Here is a 25,472-nt window from a genome sequence, read left to right on the forward strand (position 1 = left end):
AATTAATCCTACACTCATACACATTCAAACAATTCTTTTGGATTATCAGATAAACACAATCAAAGTTTAGAATTCACTTTAGATAGTGCCATGGGATCCAAAAATTAATCAACATTCTTTCACACAACACACAATGAAGCTAAATACAAAATGATATAAACTACTGCAGATATTTTTCCAAATTTTCCCCCTTTTCCGATTAAAGAACTGTAATTCGTCCATAAATGTCACATGACATATCTCATGATCTCTTATTTCCCTCACACAAAATAATCGGTACTGAGTGCTTCTCACATTATTGCCAAAGTCCTAGGTAGTAACCTTTATCGCCTACCAAAATGTCGCCAAACTACCTGTACTTAACTTACCATATTCCAAAGATTAGCCGATTTTTTTTTCATTTACTGTTAATTTAATTTATTAGCCCAAAGGGGTGGTAGCCTAGAAAGGCTGTTAGTTTTGAAGTGGCATTTTGCGCTGTTTTACTATAAATGTCCGTGTCTCCATGCAAATTGTTGTTACCAAATATTATTGCCCTGTATTATATTTAAAGAAATTAAATAATGATGAATCTACATGAATACATGTATGTTTTTCGCACTGTGACAAAAATGACAGTATCTAGAGCCATCAAATTTTGAATAATGTAATCCTCCACCCGAACATGGGCATCTGGATGGCTGAATTTCGAATTTGTTTTAATCTATTTCATATTTTGTAAAACTTTAATGAATTTTTGATTAACAAACTTAACGAGTTCAGAGAGAGCACTGTATGGAAAATAACAGTTTTATCTCCAGTGCGGAAATTCTAAAGATATGCTGTTTTCAAATGTATGTGGTTTATGGACAAAGAACATGATATTCATTCAGTAAATGTAGGTAACACACAAAACGTTAAAAAAAGGTTCCTTTTAGGCGTAATATAAAATCTGAGTGCTTCTAGATTTTATTTTACCTTTTTTTTCCCCCCTTCATTGCACTCAGAAAATTTTATACTCCGAATTTTATAAATTACTAAAATAAATATTCCACTTTAATGTTAATAAGTTAATGATGATATAATCAAATAAATGGTTGTTTTGTAATGTTATTATAGTTTCGAAAATCACTGCCTGAAAATGGTCATTAAATTTTTTAAAAAAAGTTATCAGATCTTGTTTAATTTTACCTAATTTATTTCAAAGCATCTCATACTATCAATCTTATTTAATTTTACGTTATTTGTACGCAAAATTAAGTTTATAAATTTTGTGCCTAGAGTTTTTACCGTTTTACCAAAGTAAAGATGTTTGTACAAGAATTGCGTGTGAAAAAAATGCACGAAATGCAGTAAAAAGTGCTTTAATGAGATATATTAAATCCTATTTGGAAAAAACCTTGGCTTTTATAATCTCATCACTATACAACATATTACATTTAATAATTAAAAAGAGTTATGTAATACAAACACCGTAGGTTTCAGTGTTAAAGTAAACCAGATAGATCGTCCCTACTCTTTCTTGCTGACATGTCGGTGACGCGTGCCTCGCCCACTGGGTTAGTCTATCTCTTATAAGGTCCATGAGAGGAAGGGTCTCTCAGACCGCGTTCTGTTTTATGCATTTTAAAAATATAAAATTTTAAAATAATGTACTGTTCCTATTATAAGAGCATTAATACCTTTAGCTTGTTATATTGAAGTAATTAGTTCTTTTTAAAATTCTAAAATTAATGCATTAAAAATTAATTTTTAAATCGCATATGAAAAGTACGGAACACTTAATCAAATAAATAAACATTACTTACTTGCAAATGCATATAAACTAAGCTATTTAATAAATTTTCTATCTACAGAATCATGATTATATGAAATAATGCAAAAAAAAAAAAAAAAAAAAAAAGAATAATGTATAAAGAGTATCAAAAAACTGCAGCACATTATTTTAAGTATTTTCAACACATTTTTGGCAAATTCTCATGGCACATTCATTATGATACGAGTACATCATTGGCAAAAATTCATATGGTATTTCTCTCTTATTTATTTTTTTTCATAGTACCGACATATGTCAAACCTGTAGAGTTAAGTTCGGTTAATCTTTGGATTATGGTAACTTGGCGATTTTTTGGCAAAAATTTGGCAACCAACCCTGCTACAGCAACCTGCTAGTTTTGTTTTGGACGCCATTTTGTTTGCTAGCCGAATTACGCTTATACTAGAACTTTTATAGAACAAAAATTCTTAATCATGACGAAGATTAGGTGTGAAATTGAGAGAAAGTGCAGAATCACAAACTGCTTGCCGCGTTTTTAAGAATTGCACATACACGGTATCATCCATGTACACGTCGACCTATTTTCACTTAAAAAAAATCCTAGAATTGCACAAAAATGGCATTGCGCACACTCTTGACTTTATCCATGTACGCTGCTAAAGTCCTAGCTAGTAACTTTTATCGCCTTACCAAAATGTTGCCAAACTACCTGTTACCATATTCCAAAGATCATCCTTAAGTTCTTGTACAAGTTTGACACTCAGCTAGTAATAAAGCCATCTCACCCTCATGTGAGAAAAAGTAACATAAATGCAGAGATGAGGTCTATATGACCGTGGTCCAATTTAAAAAAACTATTTAAAAAATACAAATGGATAGACTTTAATAAAAATTTATGGCTAGTTATATTTTATGTCAACTTGAAAGTACTGAAAAAGAGAAGAATAACTCTATAACTTATTAGCAGTTGCACAGTTCTAAAATATTGGTGTGGTCATACAGACCCCACCTCTGTGTTTAAGATTTAAAAAGATAATAAATCTTGGGTGATTTTTAAGATTTTTCTTTTGTGTTTTATGCTACTTAATCATATATTGTGTTCAGATCCGTAACTGTTATATTTAAAATGGTTTCAAAATTCAGTAGCGAATTAATATGCCTTGACGGTTAAAACAAAATCCTCTGTAAACTTCCTAAAAGGAAGCTAATTGAAAATTTTGAACATTTTTTGGCTGATAAAATACCTGTTGTAGTAAAGGATAATGTGATGGTTGATATGGGAGCTTAAATTATTAATTGAACTATAAAAGACTAGAAATATAAACATTTTAATGACCAGATTGTAACTTTGCTGTTAAGTATGCCTTTTGTGTTACTTTTTATGACATGTATTTTTGTAGCAGTCTGAAAAGTAATTTTTGATACTTCTAATTCTCCATAATGTAGATAGCAAAAAAGTCAAAGATAAAATTATGTAACTTAGTGAGCCTGGAACTACATACATTTCAGTTAGTTTAGAATACTGTAAAAGATTTGAAAAATTTTAGTGTAGTAATAGTTTGACTATAAAAAAGTGTGAAATTATTTAATGATTTTTTTTATTCCCAATACAGTCAAAAGTCGTTAATTCGGACACCCATAATCCGGAATGATCTATAATCCAGACCTCAAAGCTAAAATCTTTCTGCGCATGCATGGCGTTGACGCATGCTCATATGCGTTTTACGTGTGCGCGCAAGACATTTACGACTGCGCATATGCGTCTGCGCAAGTGCAGAATACGTTTTCGCGTGCACGTTTAATGTATAACGGATGGTATAAGCTAAGCTAAAATTATCTAATTATCTATTTCAGTTAATGTTGCAGATTGCGTTGTTCCTTAATCTTCTAATTTGATCCGGCTTATTATTTTTTGCAGACTGTTAGAGCAATTTTATAAAACGTAAGCTTGAACTTTCGATTATGTCAAATAGAATTTCCAATTCTAGAGCTGCCAAAGGATCTACAAAGCGAAAGTATGTTTTGATGTCCATTAAACAAAAAACGAATTGCTACAAAAAATGGATAAAGGTATATCCTTTGTTTATCTAACCGTTCTGAAATCTGTTTATCAATTTCACACTGCTCTGCGCGGGGGAGGGGGGACCTCGCGGCGTGCAATGAACTGGAAGTTGATCTGTCAGCACTATCGTTATCTTCAGGGCAGATGTTTTTATTTTATTCGGCTTATAATTCTTTACTAAATGTAGTATTTAATCTCGATGTACTCCGTCTTTGATATGATTTAAATCAAATTCCTCGTCATTATAAATATCACGAATACAAATCAGATAGTTTTCTGGTTGCAATTTTCTAATTTCGGCTATGCGTAAGGTATGCTTTACGCATGTGCGCATTGAAAGAAATGTTTAATAAAGTAAACAAATAAATACAGTCAAAAGTCGTTAATTCGGACACCCATAATTCGGAATGATCTATAATCCGGACATCAAAACTAAAAACTTTCTGCGCATGCGCCGCGTTGACACATGCGCAGAGGCGTTCACACGTGCGTGTAAGACCTTTTACGACTGCGCATATGAGTGTGCGCAAGTGCAGAATACGTTTTCGCGTGCGCATTTTATGTATAATGGACGTATAAGCTAAATAATTATCTATTTCAGTTAATGTTGATGATTGCGTTGTTCCTTAATCTGTTTATCAATTTCATGCTGCTCGGCGGCGGGCGCGTAATGAATTGGAAGTTGATTTGTCAGCACTATCCTTATCTTCAGCGCAGATGTTTTTATTTTATTTGGCTTATAATTCCTTACCAAATGTAGTATTTCATCTCGATATGCTCCGTCTTTGATATGATTTAAAACAAGTTCCTCGTCATTATAATTCGCTTCCGATAGCGAAGAAAAGTTAGAGGTTATTGAAAACAAAAAAAATTTCGATTGACAAATTAGTCGGTGTTCTCGACACAGCAGTTATAGGACTTGAACGGCGGAACTTTGTAACTGAACAAGAAATTATGTCTGTTTAATAGAATTAAAGAGAAAGTATTATCACATGAAACGAAGCAAAACTTAAACAACTTACATTGAAAGAAATGTTTAATAAAGTAAACAAATAAATATTAAGCTTTTTCTTTTTGCAAATTTTGATACCCTTTAGATCATAATTATTCTTTATTTCATAAATTACGGTTTCATATTTTTAATTTTAGAATTTCTGCATGCCATCTTACGAGATTTAAACTAATGATCTATAATCCGGAATCGCCGAAGTCCCGACGAGTCCGGATTAACGACTTTTGACTGTATTAGTATATATACTATTCATTTTATGTATATTTTATTGTTATTAACGTTTATAATCCTGCGATTTTTTTTTATTATAAATGCTTAGTCACTTTTAAAACATTTTTGACATACTTATTTTGAAAATGAAAGATGTGACACTTAACTGAGGTGAATGCAATTCGTAAAATGAGTTTCTGTTTGGTAATGCTATCCCAGAATAATAAATGTTGGAGATTTTTTGTAAGTGAAGAGTCGAGCAAAATTTAGGTAATGACGAATTTCAGATTATTGACGACTTTAAATTATTTCTTCTTAAGCAATTATATATTTAGAACACCTTTTAAAAGTTTTAGAAGTGTCAAATATCTTTTTAAGTTTTTCTACATTTTCTTTCTTTTGTTAACAATAATGATTTTAAAATAACCCAAATTTCTAAAAAATTTTTTCATTGTTTTCAAAGTTTTAAAAATTTGTTTGGTCATGGAACACTTTTAGCAACAATAAATAGTATGTTGTTAGGAATTTTTTTAATAACATACTATAATAATGAATTAATATAAATAAATTTTATAGTGTCCTCATTGAAACTCATCAGACTTGGTAACCCAACTGATGCCATTTGCAATATGTTAAGATTCTGTTATATAATGGGAAGGAATGCATACAGTTTCTGAAATTCCCCATAAACAGTATATTGATATTTTATGTTCTTAGGTTGTGTTGGCTATTGTCAAGCCTAATTTAGAAAATAAAAATGCTGCTGGCTGGTACCGCCATCTGTTGAGGGATTTTGAACTATTTGTTTCAACATTACTTCCTTATCAGTAACATTAGTTATGATACAGTGAAGCATGACTTTCTTAAAACAATAAGAAATAAATAATAATTGATCACTGAAATTTATGTACAAAGTAACATAATTGCATGGCATGATTAAGTACTCTAAAATATATACAAACATTAATCTTGAAATCTGACAGGTTTTTTGATTTCCCTAACATGTCATGTAGTAGGTTTGGTATTAGGTGCAGTATCAGAAGATTTGTCACTAGAAATCTCAGTTCATTGTTTATGCTCAGTCACTGTTTCTGGTATTTGTCCAAAACTAACAGATAAGCTGGTTTCAATCTGTCAACTGAGATGTTGACTTGTCTACCTTTAATTAAAACTGAGAAATACTTATCACATTTCTGCACCACAAAAAAGGGTCCTTCATATGGTGGTTCAAGTGCCTTTTTCACATAATCAGTTCTCACAAACACATAAGAACATGATTTTAAATCTTTATGCATAAATATTTTTTGTTTGTTAGTAACTGGTGATTTAGCTGGTTTAAGCTAATCCATAAAATTTTGTAACTTTGTTACAAATAACTCTGGTTCAATTCTTGTGGTAGGCTGATTAAAAAACTCACCTGGTAACATTATGTGCATACCATATACCATTTGGGCTAGTGAGTGATTAGTACAGTTAAAAGTCTTTAATCCGGACGTCCATAATACGGAATGATCTATAATCCAGACCTCAAAGCTACAAACTTTCTGCGCATGCATTAACGCATAATGCGTTTACACATGCACCTATGCATTAACGCATGTGCATAATACTTTTATGCATGCACGTTTAATGTATAACGGACGGTATAAGCTAAGCTAAAATTATCTAATTATCTATTTCAGTTAATGTTGCAGATTGCGTTGTTCCTTAATCTTCTAATTGGATCCGGCTTATTATTTTTTGCAGACTCTTAGAGCAATTTTATAAAACGTAAGCTTGAACTTTCGATTATGTCAAATAGAATTTCCAATTCTGGAGCTGCCAAAGGATCTACAAAGCGAAAGTATGTTTTGATGTCCATTAAATAAAAAGTGGAATTCCTGCAAAAAATGGATAAAGGCATAAAGAAAGTGACAGAGAGGTGATTTGTTTCTCGAATCATTCCGAAATCTGTTTATCAATTTCACGCTGCTCTGCAGGGGGTGGGGAGCAAACATCGCGGCGCACAATGAACTGGAAGTTGATCTGTCAGCACTATACTCATCTTCAGGACAGATGTTTTTATTTTATTCGGCTTATAATTCCTTACTAAATGTAGTGTTTCATCTCGATGTACTTCGATATGATTTAAATCAATTTCCTCGTCATTATAAATATCACGAATACACATAAAATAGTTTTTTGGTTGCAATTTTTTTATAATTTCAACTATGCATAATGTATGCTTTACACATGCGTGCATTGAAAGAAATGTTTAATAAAGTAAACAAATAAATATTAAGCCCCTTTTTTTTTTTTTTTTTTTTTTTTTTTTTTTTTTTTTTGTCAATTTTGATATTTTTTAGATCACAATTGCTCTTTATTTCATAAATTACGATTTCATATTTTTAACTGTATAATTTCTGCATGCCATCTTACCAGATTTAAACTGATGATCTATAATCCGGAAAAATCAATAATCCGGAATCGCCGAAGTCCCAACGAGTCCGTATTAAAGACTTTTGACTGTATCAGGATGCATTGCAGCTCTTAATCCTAGAAGGATAGTGTGTAAGATTTCTGTCTATATAATGTTGCTATGAGCCTTTATTGCAGTTTTTAAAGTTTTGTGAAATCGCTCCACTTTCCCATTGCACTGTGGGTGGTATGGAGTCGTATGCAAAACTTTAGCACCACGTATTTTTGCAAGGTTTCTGAACAGCTGAGATTCAAATTGTCTTCCTTGGTCTGAGATTATGGAACCAGGCATGCCAAATTTACTTATGCGATGTTTGTAAAATGCTCTAGCTACCATTTCTGCTGTGATGCCTGGTAAGGGAACTACTTCTGTCCTACAAGAAACATGGTCAATGCATGTCAGCAACTCTTGCTGTCAGATTCTTTAATAAAATCCCACAAGTTCAAAACCCCACAATTCAGGTGTTAAGTTACAGTTACAATGTAAGGGCATATCGAAAAAGACCACTTGTGGTGCTGAGACACTTTCCTAATTAATTGTGTATTTGAACATAATTTAACTCAAAAAAAATATGACTACCAATATACTTATCTCGTATGTATCATTATGCCTTATCTCATGTAATGTGCTATTTCCCATGTTTAATGTATCTTTTTTACCATTTATGTATGCTTTTATGTCATCTCATTTGTCATTCAGTGTATTTTTCCCAATTTTTTTTGCTGAGTATGATGGTATATCAGTTAGATATAGTTACCTTATTTGACATCACATGTAGACTCTCTTGCAATTACTGGCATTTCTTTTTATGCTTTGCACTGACTCATATCTCCGTACTTGCACTTACTTCCCTTCACCTAATTGGTTGATCGGCTACAGCCGTAGCACACTGGTTATCTGTTGACTCTTTAATCTATTCGCCGTGGACTTACCTACTAGATATGTCTTTATTGCTTCATTTTGCTTATCACATACAACTACTTTTCCATCTTCAGATACCTTAGAAGCTTCATGAAATCGAAAATCAGCATACAGTTACTTCAGGGTAGCGCCAAAAGCGCGAGTACCTACATGCGAACGAAGTTTGCCTGAGCCGACAATATATCTTCCCTTCAGAAGGTGGTAATGGACCAATCAGAACAACATGTACAACATATGTACTAGCATCAGGTAATTGAAATTCAGTGAATTTTGATTTTGTATGTCTGTTGACATTGCTCTTTTGAGAATTAATACAAGTCTTGGTCCACTCATGAATTTCTTTCTTCATATTGGGCCAGATAAACGTGTCAGTCATCTGTTTTACAGTTGTTCGGATACGTGGGTGAGCAAAATTATGAACTTGATGAAACATTTGCTGTCTGAATTGTTTTGGGATAAAAGGTCTGATGTTGGTTGTTGAGCTTCCGCATCAAAATGTTTTCCCAGACGGCAATGTTCATGATTTAAATTTCAAAGATGTACTACCTGTAATTAATTGTTGTAATTCTTCATTGTTTTCTTGGGCATCTGCCCCCTCAGGGGGCTCACTTTTGTGAGTACGGGTGTGGCAATCCCGAGGTACCCTAGCCCTTCAGGGGATCATCTTCTTGGTGAGACGGGTGTCACGATCCTGGAGCCCCAGTGATCTATCCTCTTGGCTGGAACTTTTTCCCTTCCCTTCTCCCTTGTGGTTTCTCTCTACGGAGTTTGGGGCTTGTCACGAGAGGCTGGAACAGACCTTGTTTCTAGTTTTTGAGTGGCAAGAAAACTGCCCACGTGTTTGCCGTGCGTGGAGACCCGTGTCGCTGGAAAGGAGGGTCCTGGTAGTTGAGGGGCGAGGTACTGTCCCCAACACACTGCTTTGGCCTCTGCTTCAGCTAAACGGGAGGCACCTTAGTCGTCCTCACGGGTGTCAATCGGCTGGTCACTAGTCCTTGTGTCAGTGGCTTGGGGTCAAGCTCTCGGGAGTACCTGCTTTCGGGAAAGCCGACTGTGGGGCTTCAGTTTGCGTATAGGTCTGGCTAGCCCTAACACAGGAATCTGTGTTCCCTTGTTGGGCTCCGTGGTGGGCGGGGCCGTCGGACCCGAATCAATTTTCTTTCAAATATGGCTAATCCTCATATATTTTTAATCAAAGACTTTGAAGTCACTCCAGCAACGAATTCTGAAAAACCTACTGTTAAAAAAGTACGTACCGATGCAAATGCAAATGATCCTGAAAATTGGCCTCGTTTTGTTGTAGTCTCAAGTCCTTCTGGCGAAATTCAAAAGTTATCTCCGTTTATAATTCAGAAATATATTCATTCCTCCATTGGTCAGCCAAAAAACATAAAGCGTCTCCGATCTGGAGATTTGCTTATCGATACAATTTTGGCTATACAGTCTGCTTCCCTTCTACAATTAACCAAACTAGGACAAATTGATATTACAGTATCTCCACGTAAAACACTTAATATTTGTAGAGGCGTAATCTCGGAAGTCGACCTTCTGTCTGTCTCAGAAGAAGAGTTCGTTTCCGAGCTAGCCGATCAAAATGTCAGTGCTGCCAGGCGGATCAAGATGCGTAAGGAAGGTCAGTTGATTGACACGAAACATGTGATCCTGACCTTCAAAACGCCTGATCTGCCTAAGAATATTAAGGCTGGATATTTCAATTGTCCTGTACGTCCATACATTCCAAACCCGATGCGATGCTTCCAGTGCCAGCGTTTTGGCCATTCCAAGATGTCCTGTCGTGGGACCCTGACGTGCGCTCGGTGTTCGTCGGTTGGCCACGACAGCGATAATTGCACTGCTGCAGCACTGTGTATTAATTGCAAGGGCGACCATCCAGCATTTTCCCGTTCCTGTCCAAAATGGAAATTAGAAAAGGAAGTGCAGACCATAAAAGTTTCTAGGAACATTTCGTATGCCGAAGCCAGAAGGCAAGTTCAAAGCACACAGCCTCAATCAAATAAATCATATGCCAAAGCCGTGAAATCAACCCGCACAATAGCCACCCAAACTTCCATAAATACACAGACTCCACCAAATAAAAACCAGCAGCCTGCAAGCAAGAAAAAAAGAAAATCCAACACATATCATACAAAACAAAGAAATAGCAATCCCGAGCAAATCCAAAACTGTGCCTCCAAAAATAGAAACCAAAAATAGAAGTACCAGCAATAGTTCTGCAAATGAAATTATTTCTGAATCTGCAGATTCAGACAGTATGGAAGTGGAAGACGGTCTAGAAGTTCCCGATCATCTGCTTCAGCGCAAAACTAAAAAGGAACACAGGAGCAACAAACATCAATTATAATGGCCACCCTCATCTCATGGAACTGTCGCGGTTTCCACCGAAATTTGGTCGACATCAAAGCCATAATCAATGCTTATCATCCTGTATGCTTCGCAATACAGGAAACAAATCTAAAACCAGAACAACAGGCAAAACTTCGGAGGTTTTCTTTCGTCAGGAAAGATAACATTGCAGGTGAGCGTGCCAGTGGAGGTGTAGGTCTCCTCACCTCACTGGATTATCCCTCAAATGTGCTTTCTTTGACGACATCCCTCGAAGTTGTCGCTACTCAAACAAATTTTGATATTGTTGTTACAGTCGTTTCTCTGTATTTGCCTCCAAATGAGCATATTGATCAGCAAGATTTAAATGGTCTTTCAGAGCAGCTGCCTGAGCCTTTCATCATAATAGGAGATTTTAACGGCCATAGTCCGCTCTGAGGTAGTAAAGATACAAATTGCCGAGGAAGACAAATTGAGCAGATGATCGAAGATCATAGCCTTTGTCTCCTGAATAATGGGCAGGATACTTACTTCCATGAGCCTTCAAAGACATTCCACGCTCTCGACCTTGCCATCTGTTCACCATCTCTGTTTCCATTTTGCACTTTTAGTGTCGGAAATGACCTGTACAACAGCGATCATTATCCCATTTTTGTATCTCTTGCACGAAGAGGAGCAAACCCCATGTCGAGACTCCCTCGGTTTATACTGGACAGGGCAGACTGGGAACTCTTCTCTTCCTCTGCAGAGCTCACAGAGGAAATGGTAGAAGATGTGCATATCGATGACGCTGTGGAAGCTGTTACTAATACTATTATTCAGGCAGCTATGCTTTCGATTCCTAGAACATCAGGAAAAATACTAAAATACAGTCAAAAGTCGTTAATTCGGACACCCATAAACCGGAATGATCTATAATCCGGACCTCAAAGCTACAAACTTTCTGCGCATGCGTCGCGTTGACGCATGCGCGTAAGACCTTTACGGCTGCGAATTTGCGTGTGGGCGTGCGCAAAATACGTTTACGAATGCGCGTTTAATGTGTAACGGACGGGATAAGCTAAGCTAAAATTATCTGATTATCTATTTCAGTTAATGTTGCAGATTGCGTTGTTCCTTAATCTTCCAAATGGATCCGGCTTATTATTTTTTGCAGACTGTTAGAGCAATTTTATAAAAGTAAGCTTGAACTTTCGATTATTTCAAATAGAATTTCCGATATATATTTACTAATATGTAAAGGATATACAAAGCGAAAGTATCTTTCGGAGTCCATTAAACAAAAAGTGGAATTGCTGCAAAAAATAAATAAAGGCATATCCTTTGTTTATCTAAACTTTAACGTTTGTTTATCTAAACATTGTTTATCTTTAGGCGTGCAATGAATTGGAAGTTGATCTGTCAGCACTATCCTTATCTTAAGGGCAGATGTTTTTATTTTATTTGGCTTATAATTGCTTACTCAATGTAGTATTTCATCTCGATGTACTCCGTCTTTGATATGATTTAAATCAAATGCCTCGTCATTATAATTCGCTTCCGATAGCGAAGAAAGTAACAGAGGTTATTGAAAACGAAAAAATTTCGATTGACAAATTAGTCGGTATTCTCGGCACAGCAATTATAGGACTTGAACAGCGGAACTTTGTAACTGAACACGAAATTATGTCTGTTTATAGAATTAAAGAGAATGTATTATCACATAAAAAACGAAGCAACGTAAACAACTTACATTGAAAGAAATGTTTAATAATGTAAACAAATAAATATTAAGCTTTTTTTTTGTAAATTTTGATACCCTTTAGATCATAATTGTTCTTTATTTCGTAAATTAAGGTTTCATATTTTTAATTTTATAATTTCTGCATGCCATTTTACCAGATTTAAACTGACGATCTATAATCCGGAAAAATCGATAATCCGGAATCGCCGAAGTCCCAACGAGTCCGGATTAACGACTTTTGACTGTATTCAAAACCATGGTGGAATCGCGACTGTCATGAAGCACTGAAAAAACAGAAAAAAGCATGGGGTATTTTTCGTAGATATCCGACTCTGCGAAACCTCATAGCCTTTAAAAGAGCCAAAGCAAATGCACGAAAAGTAAGAAGGCAGAGCCAGAGGGATTCCTGGATTTCATATGTGTCATCAATAACATCCTCTACGTCTAGTAAGGCGGTTTGGCAAAGAGTTCGAAAAGCATGTGGAATATATAAGGACCACTCACTTTCCTTTGTGGAAAAAGATGGCCGAGTGATTAGCTCCATAGAAGAAATTGCGAATACTATTGGTGAGACATTTGCTGCCGTTTCTTCAAGCAGAAACTATTCACCTGCATTTCTCTCTATCAAGCAACACTCTGAAATAAATCCCATCGCATTCAACTCTTCCAAATCTGAGCCGTACAATAGAGACTTTACTATGGTTGAATTAAGGAGAGCTTTGTTGCAGACACATAGGTCTTGTCCGGGTCTGGATGGCGTGTATTATGAAATGCTTAAGCATCTGTCCTATAAGTCACTGAGTGCCCTTCTCACACTTTACAATAGAGTGTGGAAGGAGCGTACATTTCCCAGTGCATGGAGGAGAGCTGTTGTCATTCCTATTGCGAAGCCAGGGAAAGACCCGAGGAATCCCTCGAACTATCGGCCAATTGCCCTTACCAGTTGTGTTTGCAAACTGTTTGAAAAGATGGTAAACAGCTGCCTAGTCTACTTCTTGGAAAAGAATAATATTATATCGCCTTATCAAAGTGGTTTTCGAAAGGGGAAAACAACCATAGATAACATGCTCCTCTTAGAGACATCCATTCGAAAAGCTTTTGTAAGAAGAAATCACCTTGTCTCAATTTTCTTTGATATAGAGAAAGCTTATGATAAGGCATGGAGATACGGTATACTTCGCGATCTTCACGAGAGTGGCTTGCGCGGCAACCTACCAATTTTCATTCAGAATTTCCTGAATGCTAGAACTTTTCAAGTAAGGATTGGCTCTGTTTTTTCGGATGTTTTCAACAGGAAGAGGGTGTGCCTCAAGGCTGTGTTCTTAGTGTAACGCTTTTCAGTTTAAAAATAAATTCTGTATTAAAAGAACTTCCTCCTACCATCTTGGGATCACTATATGTAGATGATTTACAGATTAGCTGTCGAGGAGCAGACATGAGATACATAGAGAGGCAATTGCAGATAGCCCTGAATAAGATCCAAGAATGATCAGACAAACAGGGATTTACTTTTTCGAAACAGAAAACTGTGTGCGTACACTTTTGTAGGAAGCGAGGTCTCCATCCTGAACCTGAGTTATATCTAAATGGTACAATTATTCCAGTTGCGCCCGAAGTAAAATTTTTAGGAGTGACGTTCGACCAGAAATTGACTTTCCTTTCTCATGTTTTAAACCTGAGAAAGAAGTGTCTAAAAACACTAAATATTTTAAAAGTGTTGGCGAACACCTCCTGGGGTGCAGAGCGTTGCTCTATGCTTCGCGTTTACAGAGCGCTTGTTCACTCGAGACTGGACTATGGCTCAGTTGTTTATGGATCCGCTCATTTATCAGTTTTGTTAAAACTAGACCCTGTTCACCATGAAGCTCTGCGGATTTGTTCAGGAGCTTTCAGGACATCTCCTGTGCAGAGTCTGTATGTTGACAATAACGAACCATCACTTTATCTAAGGCGTGATCAATTGTCCTTTTTGCAATATTTTCATATTCTGTCCCAACCTGAACATCCCAATAAGCTGTGCTTACTTGATAATGTGTGTAACACATTATTTGAAACACGTCCATCCTGTGTTCCTACCTTTCTTTTAAGAGTTCGCCCTGTCATTGAGGAACTTTCCCTCTCTGATATGCGCCCCCAAGCAGTACAGAATTTTGAAATCCCACCTTGGGAAAATGTACGGATGCAACTTCTTAATGTTTTTAAGCATCATGCGAAGGCAAGCACTAACGAGATCATTTACAGACAACTCTTCGATGAGCACAGGCACAAATATAGCAGTTATATTCCAGTCTATACAGATGGTTCAAAGTCAAAAGATCATGTTGGAATGGCATTTGTAATTGAAGATCACATGGAGGGCAGACGCTTGAACCATGCTTTCTCTGTCTTAACATCGGAACTAACTGCGATATATTATAGTCTTTTGTACATCTCAAGGCTCTGCCACAAAGAGTTTATAGTTTATACAGACTCTTGTAGTGCGCTTAAATCATTAGAAGCTTTTTCCCATACTCAAAATCCAGTCATAGTGGATATTCTGAAGTTACATATAAACTTAACGAGTCGTGGATATGATATCCTGTACTGCTGGGTTCCCGGCCATGTGGGAATAAAAGGGAATGAGCTGGCAGATATCACAGCGAAATGTGCTGTTGATCTGTCCAGTCTCCTCATCCCTTTTGGAGACATCTGTTGTGTAGTCAAAGAGAAGATCCGAAAAAAATGGCAGCAACTTTGGGATGTTCAGCTTCAAAACAAGTTAAGACATGTAAAGCCTAGAATTGAGCATTGGGAATTAACTAGAAATCGTAAGGAGGAAGTTCTTTTGACTCGCCTCAGAATTGGTCACACTAGAGTGACACATAACTACCTTCTAAAAGCTGAGAATGAACCTGTTTGTTCATATTGTAATGTTTGTCTGTCTGTTCGTCATATTTTAATTGAGTGTCTCTGTTTTAAGTCTTCGTCAGAAATATTTTAATAGCTGTGACTTACCTCTCGACCGTTTAATCGGAAGAGAGGTCAATTGTAATTTATTTTATTATTTAAAAGAGACTGGCTTTTATTACCAAATGTAATTTGTTTTGAAAACTGTGTCTTCAATTTTAATGTGTGCTTTTAACTTTTGTTTATATGACTTCATCCTCTGGATTTGGTAAATTTATCTACTTGTTTTTATTTATTCAATTTTAATGTTATCAATTGTAATCATCCCATCTTGTGTTTGGCGCATTATAATCATCTTTGGTTTTTGCGCCATAATCACTCACTCACTCACTCACTCTTGGGCATCTGCTATTGCATTATACAGTACAAAGTCCATTATCCGGAATGATCTATAATCTGGACCTCAAAGCCACAAACTTATGCATGCGTGTAAAGCGGCCCGTTTAATGCGCGCGTCTGCTGCGCATGCGCATAAAGCATTTACCCACGTGTGCTTCCGATAGTGAAGAAAGTGACAGAGAGGTTATTGAAAACCAAAAAATTTCGATTGACAAGTTAGTCAGTATTTTCGACACAGCAGTTACAGGACTTGAACAGTGGAACTTCGTAACTGAACAAGAAATTATGTCTGTTTATAGTATTAAAGAGAAAGTATTAACGCAAAAAATGAAGCAACTTAAACAGCTTCCATTGAAAGAAATGTTTAATAAAGTAAACAAATAAATATTAAGTTTTTTTTTTTTTTTTTTTTTTTTTTGTGTGTGTGTGTGTGTGTAATTTTTGATACCCTTTAGATCATAATTGATCATCATCTTTATTTCATAAATTACAGTTTCATATTTTTAATTGTATAATTTCTGCATGCCATCTTACCAGATTTAAATTGATGACCTATAATCCGGAATCGCCGAAGTTCCAACGAATCCGGATTATGGACTTTGTACTGTATTCAATGACTGAGACTGCTTAAGTTCATGACAACTAAATTTTCTTTGCCATCAATATGTCGAATATCAGTTGAAAATTCAGATATATATTGAAGTTGGCATTGTTGCCTTGGCGTTGCTTTCTCATTCTTTTGTTTGTATGCAAATACCAAGGGCTTGTGATCAGTAAATATGATAAGCTCACTTCCTTCCAAAAGATGTTTAAAATGCTTGACAGAAAGATCTATTGCTAGCAATTCTCTTTCATAGGTACTATAAGCATTCTGTGCAGCATTGAGTTTCTTTGAGTAGAACGCAATTGGTTTCCAATCTTGATCTTCCAACTGTTGCAATACTGATCCTATAACAAAGTCTGATGCTTCTATAGACAAAGATAAGGGCAATCCATGTTTTGGAAAACACAGAAGAGCAGCATTGGCTAAATCAGATTTACACTTCTCGAATTGGCGAATTCCTTCATCTGTCCATGGAACTTTATGACAATCTTTCTTTTTGGCACCCTTCAACATTTTATACAGGACTGCTTGAGTTTCTGCGGCATTCTTCAAGTAGCGGCGATAAAAGTTGATCATACTCGGGAATGTACAAAGCTCCTGTATTTTTACGGGTAATTTATAATTGCAAATTACCTCAACTTTTTCTGGCAGTGGACGAGAACCTTCTGCGGTTATGAGGTAACCCAGATATTCTACTTGAGCAACTCCCATTTCTGATTTTGCTATATTAATACAAAGTCCATACTGCTGCAGTCGGTCAAAAACTAATTTTAAGTGCAACTTATGCTCTTCCTCTGATGCAGAGGTGATTAAGATATCATCCAGGTATGTTAATACAAAATCCAATCCAAGTAATACCTCTGTAATGAAATGTTGGAAAGTAAATGGAGCATTAGGAAGTCCAAAACTCATCACATTAAACTCAGACTGAAAGGTATTGTTATAGCAGTCTTCGGTTTGTCCTCTTTGGCAATGGGAATCTGGTAATATGCCTTTTCTAGGTCAATTTGAGAAAATATCATTTTATCTTTTAAAATATAATTAAAAGCTTCAATTCTGGGAATGGGGTACCTATCTGGTATAGTTTGTGCATTGAGACATCTATAGTCTCTGCATGGTCTCAGTGTACCATCTTTCTTATTAACCAAATGGAAGGGACTAGCCAACTGAGATTTCGATGGCCGAATGATGTTATGATCCAGCATGAATTGAAATTCTTGCTTTTGCTAACTTCAGTTTTTCACGATCCATCTGTCTAGCTCTTGAGTACACAGGTTGACCTGTAGGAGTTATATAATATTTAACAGTATGTTTTATGGCTTTAGTAAACAAAGTTGTTTTTGTTAAATTGAGATTTTTGCGCAACAATTCAAAATATTTTGATGTCTTACTAACAGTACTTAAATTATCATTTTGAATGGCTGTAACTTCCCCATTGACAGAATAGTTGGTTACACCATCAATTAATTTTTTGTTATATATATCAATCAACTATATGAATTTATTTTAAAAATCGGCTCCAATTATCCCTTTGGAAACTTTAGCCACTGAAATGGTTGGTGGAGACCTAAATGTAATGAAAACATTTTTACACCGTATGTGGGTATCTCAGTATCGTTTGCTGCATATAGTTTGTAGTCACAAACTTTAGAGTCAGTTTTAGAAAGGGATACAATTAGTACATCAGCACCACTATCGACAAGGAATTGGCAACCCTTTTTTTTTTTCAAAAATAGACGGAATTTGCGGCAATTGGTTTCGTCTGCAGCAGAACTTACCGCCACATCTACTGCTGAGATCGGTTTTCCAACTGCAGGGGGGGAGGGAGACATTTCTCAGGGAAACACATTTTTACCAAAAAGAAAATGATAAAAACACAACTTGCCTTTGGGAACGTATCTCTTACAAGATTTACTGCGGCTTCTTTTCCTGAAGTGACTGTAGCCACGATTAGGACTACAGGACTGTCTTTGCTCAGACTGCATACTTGCTATTTGTAATTCAAGTGAAGAAATTTTCGCAATTAAATCATCCATACCAGCTGGCTTAGCGTGGATAGTGGACAATTCTGGGGATCGTTGAGTCATTTCCATTATTTTATCTGCCAATTTCTCCAGAGATTCTTCACTTACAATAAAGATGTTCTTAACAGCGTCGCGCACTTTGTGCGATATGTGGTTTGACCCAAGTGAACGCATTTTTCGTAACAATTGGCTTGGCATCATGTCATCTAATTCCAGTCCAGTAATTAAATAACTTATTCTTTTATTCTCACTCTCTTTGAAAGTACTCTCTTTCTTTTGCAGCTGTATATTTCTGCTTTGAACCATCTTTGATAATATCCCATATATTTTCTATGAATCGAGGTTTCGACTGTGCGACCAAGTAACTGAATTTCGTATCCTCTGCTTTAATACCACAAATCTGGAACTGGGCTTCTACCTGGTAAAACCACATTCCGGGCTTATCAATCCAAAATGGTGGAATTTTGATGCTAACTGAACTTGGCTCAACCACGTTTCTTGTTTCTGTGGTATCATCCAGCATGTTGATTATATGTCCAAAGTCACTAATTATTGGTATTTTATGTTCTTAGGCTGTATGTGCTATTGTCAAGCCTAATTTGAGAATAAAAATTCTGTTGGCTGCTGCCGCCATCTGTTGAGGGATTTTAAACTATTTTTTGTTCCAATAAGTGTAATATAGTTGAAATACTTTTAAGCTGCCCTTCAAGCTCAAGAGGATTAAAGCAAATTTTCTCTTCTTTTGATTAAGTTTAAAAATTACAAAATAGATTATTACATATAACCAAAAAGTGTAAAATGAAGTTTTAACTGTTAGTTAACTTCAAATTAAATGTTATAACCTTCCAAATGCTGCCTAATCTTCTATTGAGAATCACAGCAAGTTAATGCAAACAACAGAAATGCAAGTTAGAAAGCAGCATGTTTAGGCTGTCAAGTACTGTCTGGTAAATATTAAAATTAACTTTTATTTATATTTTAAACTAACACTTTCTTATAGAAGTTGATAAAAGTAGAAGTGTATGACAACCAAAATGATAACTGATTAATTAAAGTAAAACTTTGCAGTCATATACCATATTTAAATAAGGATGTATTGAAATAGGTGTGTTTTTTCATATTTTAAAATTTCTGCAATCTGACTTTAAATTCAATATTTTGTGGTTAATCAGCTGGCAAACCTAATAATTATTGTTAATGATGTTTTTGTGTAAATTGTTTTTAGTCAGTGTTCATTAAGGTAACAGTTAAGTTTTATTTCTCTATAGTATTTTGTTTTGATGAGCAGTGGCTATTACAGAAATATTTCATACCTAGAATATTATGTGAGAAGGTAAATTCATTTTGGTAAATGGATGAACAATATATAAAAATCAACAATGGCTGATTTCAAATTTAAAAAAAAAAAGAAAGAACTCGGTACTTTTCCGTTTCGCCGACGCAAATCTCGCCAAGCAGACTTTGTTGGCGACAGCATGCAGTATGCACATAAAAAATTTAGTTCTAAGAATTCTTTATTTTGAAGGCATAAACATGATGATGTTGTGTCTATGGCAAAGTGCAATCATATAGCTGCGAAGCTGTCAAAGACAGCTTTTGCAACCTCGGCAGCTCTATCAGCATAAAGAAGGTCCGCTGGGTCTTCAATGCCGATGTTAAACAGTCTGGCCTGGATTGCTGGGCAGCTGAAGATGTGATGGCGAGACAGTAGGATGTCATCTGGGCAATGAGGCATAAACATATTAATATGATTTAAAATTTTGTAAAAAGCCAATAAATAAAGAAATAAATTTGTAAAGAGACATTAATTTAAGAATTTACTATGCTTTCATGGTTCAACATCCTGATTCGCCGGTTTGTATCACGTGACCCAAAGTGATCTCATCTTGTGTGAACTACACTACAAAATATAATTCTCTCAGTAATTGTCTACATTAATTTCAAGTTAAATCTTAATTTGGAATACAAGTTTAAATGCAAGAATTATTTCAATTCGTACAAATAGCTTACTCAGAAGTTATGTAAAACCACAGTGCTTTACTTTGCTAGTGCATTCTCATTAGAATTGATGAATTTAACCCTTAATTTTGCCTTTCCTATATTTTCGCCTTCGGGTGAGTGGTGTGATTGCATCCTAATTGACTTAATTACCGCAAATGATCTTAGGGTATAAAATTTAACTATCTTTTGTAAAAACTCTATGTAATTGTATGCCAGTATTGAAAGAAACAATCAATCTGATAAGAAATGGCTGTGGCTTGTTTTGAAAATGAAGCGTAAAATGTGACCAGCGAAGATATTCCGTTTGGCATCAGTTGTACCATTACTGGATGCATTATCGTTTGCACCAGCAAAACGGAAAAGTACTAAAACTCTTTACCTTCTTCATTATGTTTTAGTATGGGAATATTTACAATAAACTATTAAAAAAAAACTTCATAATGACCCTTTATTATCTTTCTGAAATTTTATATGAATTGTATGATTTTTACTCCTATTAATGTATTGTTACAGCGGAAAGGAAAACATCCTTAGGATATGAGTGGCATCCTGAGTGTTTAAGATGTGAAGAATGTGGCAAGCGGTTAAATCCAGGTCAACATGCTGAGGTAAACAGGTAGCACTTTTTTAATTATTAAATATTCGATTTTGCATATGTGTATGAATATACACTAGATAGTTTTGATAAATTATTTGGAAGAACAGCTGTCTTTGTTAAGTTTTGTTTAGCATCTACATATGTGTTGTACCTTTGATGACAAACCCTCCATTGTAAAGACTATTTTCATATGTTATATATTTCTTCTTATCAAAGACATCATTTTTATTAATATTATTATCTTTTTCTTTTTACATATAACATAGCATTTGTGATTAACGATGAGAGAATAAAAATCTACTTTCAGTAGAAACATTTTATAAAAATCACTTACTTAATCAAATAAAAATTTTTTGATATATCTGTTTGTGCATTTTGCTAATTCAGCAGTGAAATTCTTATAAATAAATTTTGAAAAATACTTCTTTAAATTTCTTTGGAAATGCTTGTAGTGTTGAATTCCTAAGACTTAGCAGTTTCTTTTTAATCTCTTTTAAAGAAATTCAGTTTTCTGCATATGGACTAATGATTTCAATTTTTATTCATGTGATGAGGTTATCTTTAAATCACCAATTTATATCATGATGCTTACGGAGACCAAATAATGATTTATATATAGGCATATCAATATCTGATTAAATAAGACTCTGGGCACTGTAGTTCATCCTTAGTTCTAATTTCTCATTGAATGAATTGGTATGTGGGCTTAGAGGTAGAAAAACGGAAAGTCATTAAAAAGTATTTAAAAAAAATCAAAACAATAAATTATCCCTTTCTGCTACATTTTGAAAAAGCTCTATTGTTATCAGTTAGCATGATATCGATCAAAGGAAAATTAAAAGGATTTTTTTCTCTTTCTGCTAAGAGAGCTTTGCAAATGGTTTCAAGGGAAATGGCAGATCTATAATGGCCAAAATTTTAACATCTTTAAAATCTTTTAGAACATTTGTTATTGACTAGCCCAGCATCATTTAAATGTTGAAAAATGAAATAATGAAGTCCAGTGCTAATGGATGATCACTTCATTCGAAAATAGATTAGAAAAAATCTTTCCTTTCATTTTAGCCTAAGTACCCTGTACATTTCTCGGGAGGATAATTCAAAAAGCTCATAAAGTGTTGCATACATGCATTACATCAGTATTTAATCTGAAAATTTATGTAGCAGAATTTGTGTTGCAATCACAAATTCTTTTCAATGCATGATTTGAAGCAGAAAACTGTTGTACTGCAACATTTGCCATACTGCAACAGAAGAGCTTATTATTGAGTGAATTAAAAAATTTTAAAAAAACCTTCCCGAGTTTTCATCGTGGAAACAGTAATTGACAAATAAAATTTTAGTAAGTTTCTGCTTCTACATGAACTTTTTAAGATGTCTTGCTGTTGCAACATCGTCATATGCTATTTGACAGATTGAATAAAATTTCATTTTGTGTGGATTGGAACTGTGATGGTTACTCAGCAATATGTTCTTGGAAGAAACTAAAAGCATCAATTTCATTGTTTGGTAGATTCCATAGGCCCATGATCTCCAGAAAAATATCTCCATTCTTAAAACTTTGGCTTATAGGCATTCTTAAAACTTAGCAACATCATATGGTTGCAATAGCAATTAATTTTTATTATGATGCCAAAGTTAGTTGCTAGTAGCTCTTTTTTTTTTTTTTTTTTTTTTTTTTTTTTTTTTTTTTTTTTTTTCTCATATTTTGGATTTTTTTTTTCTCCTTTATTACACATGTGCCTGAAATTCTTTGCCGTATGTTCTACTATTCAATATGTTCTCTTTCATTATTTTATAAAAAGTAGATTAAGAGTCAATACATATATTTATAGCCAAGATTTCTGCATAAACTGTACTTACATATACAGTTAAAAGTCGTTAATCCAGACTCGTCGGGACTTCAGCGATTCCAGATTATCGATTTTTCCGGTTTATAGATCATCAGTTTAAATCTGGTAAGATGGCATGCAGAAATTATAAAATTAAATATAATATATATTATTATAAAATTATGAAACCGTAATTTATGAAATAAAGAACAATTATGATCTAAAGGGTATCAAAATTTATATATATATATATATATATATATATATATATAAAAAGCTTAATTTTTATTTGTTTACTTTATTAAACATTTCTTTCATTGTAAGTTGTTTAAGTTGTTTCGTTTCATGTGATAATACTTTCTCTTTAATTCTATTAAACAGACATAATTTCTTCTTTAGTTACAAAGTTCCACTGTTTAAGTCCTATAATTGCTGTGTCGAGAATACCGACTAATTTGTCAATCGAAATTTTTTCGTTTTCAATAACCTCTGTGTCACTTTCTTCACTATTGGAAGCAAATTATGATGAGGAACTTGATTTAAATCATATCAAAGACAGAGTACATCAAGATGAAATACTTCATTTAGTAAGGAATTATAAGCCAAATAAAATAAAAACATCTGCCCTGAAGATAAGGATAGTGCTGACAGATTAACTTCCAATTCATTGCACGCCGCGTCGTTTCCCTTCCCCCGCAGAGCAGCGTGAAATTCATTAACATATTTCCGAATGATTAGATAATCAAAGGATATGCCTTTATCCAATTTTTGCAGCAATTCCACTTTCTGCTTAATGGACTCCGAAACATACTTTCCCTTTGTAGATCCTTTACATATTAGTAAATATATATCGTAAATTCTATTTGACATAATCGAAAGTTCAAGCTTACTTTTATAAAATTGCTCTAACAGTGTGCAAAAAATAATAAGCGGGATTCAATTCGAAGATTAAGGAACAATGCAATCTGCTACATTAACTGAATTAGATAATTTTAGCTTAGCTTATACCATCCGTTATACATTAAACGCGCATGCGTAAACATATTATGCGCATGTGCACATGCATATTCGCAGCCGTAAAGGTCTTATTTGCACGCGTAAACGCCTATGCGCAGACGCATGCGCAGAAAGTTTGTAGCTTTGAAGTCCGGATTATGGGTTTCTGAATTAATGACTTTTCACTGTATTATTTGAAATCCCATACTGCACTATTAACAGAGTTCACAAATCTGGAAGCTTATAATGAATAATATAAGTAAGACTTGTTTTCCTTTTAAATGTTTAGTGAAATACTATGAAGAAAATTGTCTGGCTATATTAGTTACATTTAAAATTTAATAGAAAATAAATCATTTCCTAGATCATTAGAATTTCTTTCTGTCACATTCTTAAAGAAACAATATTAATTCAAACATGTTGTTATGCGCAGAAAGTTTGTAGCTTTGAGGTCCGGATTATAGATCATTCTGGATTATGGGTGTCCGAATTAACGACTTTTGACTGTATATATATATATATTTTGATGCAAATAATTTCATTTCATATAGCAGCATTTTATTTAAGGTTGACTTTTAATTACATTTAAATTTGGATTGCTGTTCATTATATCATTGGAAACTTAAAGCTTTAATTATATTATGTCGTAGCTTTTAGTTTTTTGTGTGAGCAAAAACTTAAAAATTTTCATTCATCGAGGTTTCAACTTGCTTTAGAATGTGATTGCTCAGAATGGAGTTTTTAAATGTGTTTCAAATTATTAGCTTCATATTGGAAGTGTTGGAAAGCTCAGAGGAAAAAAAATCTCACAACGGAAGGTCACAAATGGAATCTCAGAATGGAAATCACGAAATGGAAGCATTTAAACTGTTTTAAAAAGAAAGCCAAATGGAAGCAAACTTTCTTCTAATTATTTTCTTATTGCTGATAAGGAGTGACTTTGATTGATGTGAATGTCTGCATATAGTCCTTTCTGATCATATTGCAAAATTCTAGCATGTGTTGTGTCATAATTTTTGCTTCAGTCCAGTGCTAAGAATGGAGAATCCAGAAGTTCATTTGTATTATACCATGCTCTTTTATTTTAAAAAGGAAGAAAATGCTAGTCAAATTGCTTATAAATTTGTGCGATGTACAGACATGCTGTTTCTGATGACATAGTTTGAACGTGGTTTGGGAAGTTAAAGCTTGGGTAAACCTATTAAAAGAAGTATTGTAGGGAACCCTTTTTTATAAAGTTCAGGAACTATCAGACAGAACAGATTTTCCATAAAGTACAGTGATCATTTAGAAAAGTTATTCTGCCATGATATATGGATACCTTGTACTTTAACAGAACAGAATTTGCTTGCTCAAGTTTTGCCATATGATTGATGCATGTGAAACGACTCGTTACCAGAGTTGCGAAGTCAGAGTCGTAGCTAGGGTTTTCAGCACCCAGGGACAACTGAAGATTTCGCGCCCCCTACTGCTTGCCAAGGAAGGAAAACATTTAATTCTAAAATGTCGTAACATCAGTTTGGCGCCCCTTGGATTCTGCGCCCGGAGACAGATGCCCCCTTGCCCCCCCCTCTAGCTATGCCCCTGTGCGAAGTGGATACTATGCAATTATGTTATAAGAAAAAGATTGTGGGATAAGCCAAAAGC

The 25,472-nt window shown here is 34.7% G+C and overlaps 1 protein-coding gene across 1 annotated transcript in view; it reads left to right on the top strand.

Moving 5' to 3' along the window:
* The window catches only part of Rassf (Ras association family member), an 80,314-nt gene that overhangs the window by 5,208 nt on the left and 49,634 nt on the right, over positions 1-25,472 (top strand). The window contains exon 2 of the mRNA XM_035354768.2: positions 20,913-21,007. Within this exon, the coding sequence (XP_035210659.1) occupies positions 20,913-21,007 (95 nt within the window). The remainder of the gene's footprint in view (positions 1-20,912; positions 21,008-25,472) is intronic.

This window comes from Stegodyphus dumicola, chromosome 8 (assembly GCF_044657685.1).
Source record: "Stegodyphus dumicola isolate Sdum_Otavi_A_Nest chromosome 8, ASM4465768v1".
NCBI classification, from domain to species: Eukaryota; Metazoa; Arthropoda; class Arachnida; order Araneae; family Eresidae; genus Stegodyphus; species Stegodyphus dumicola.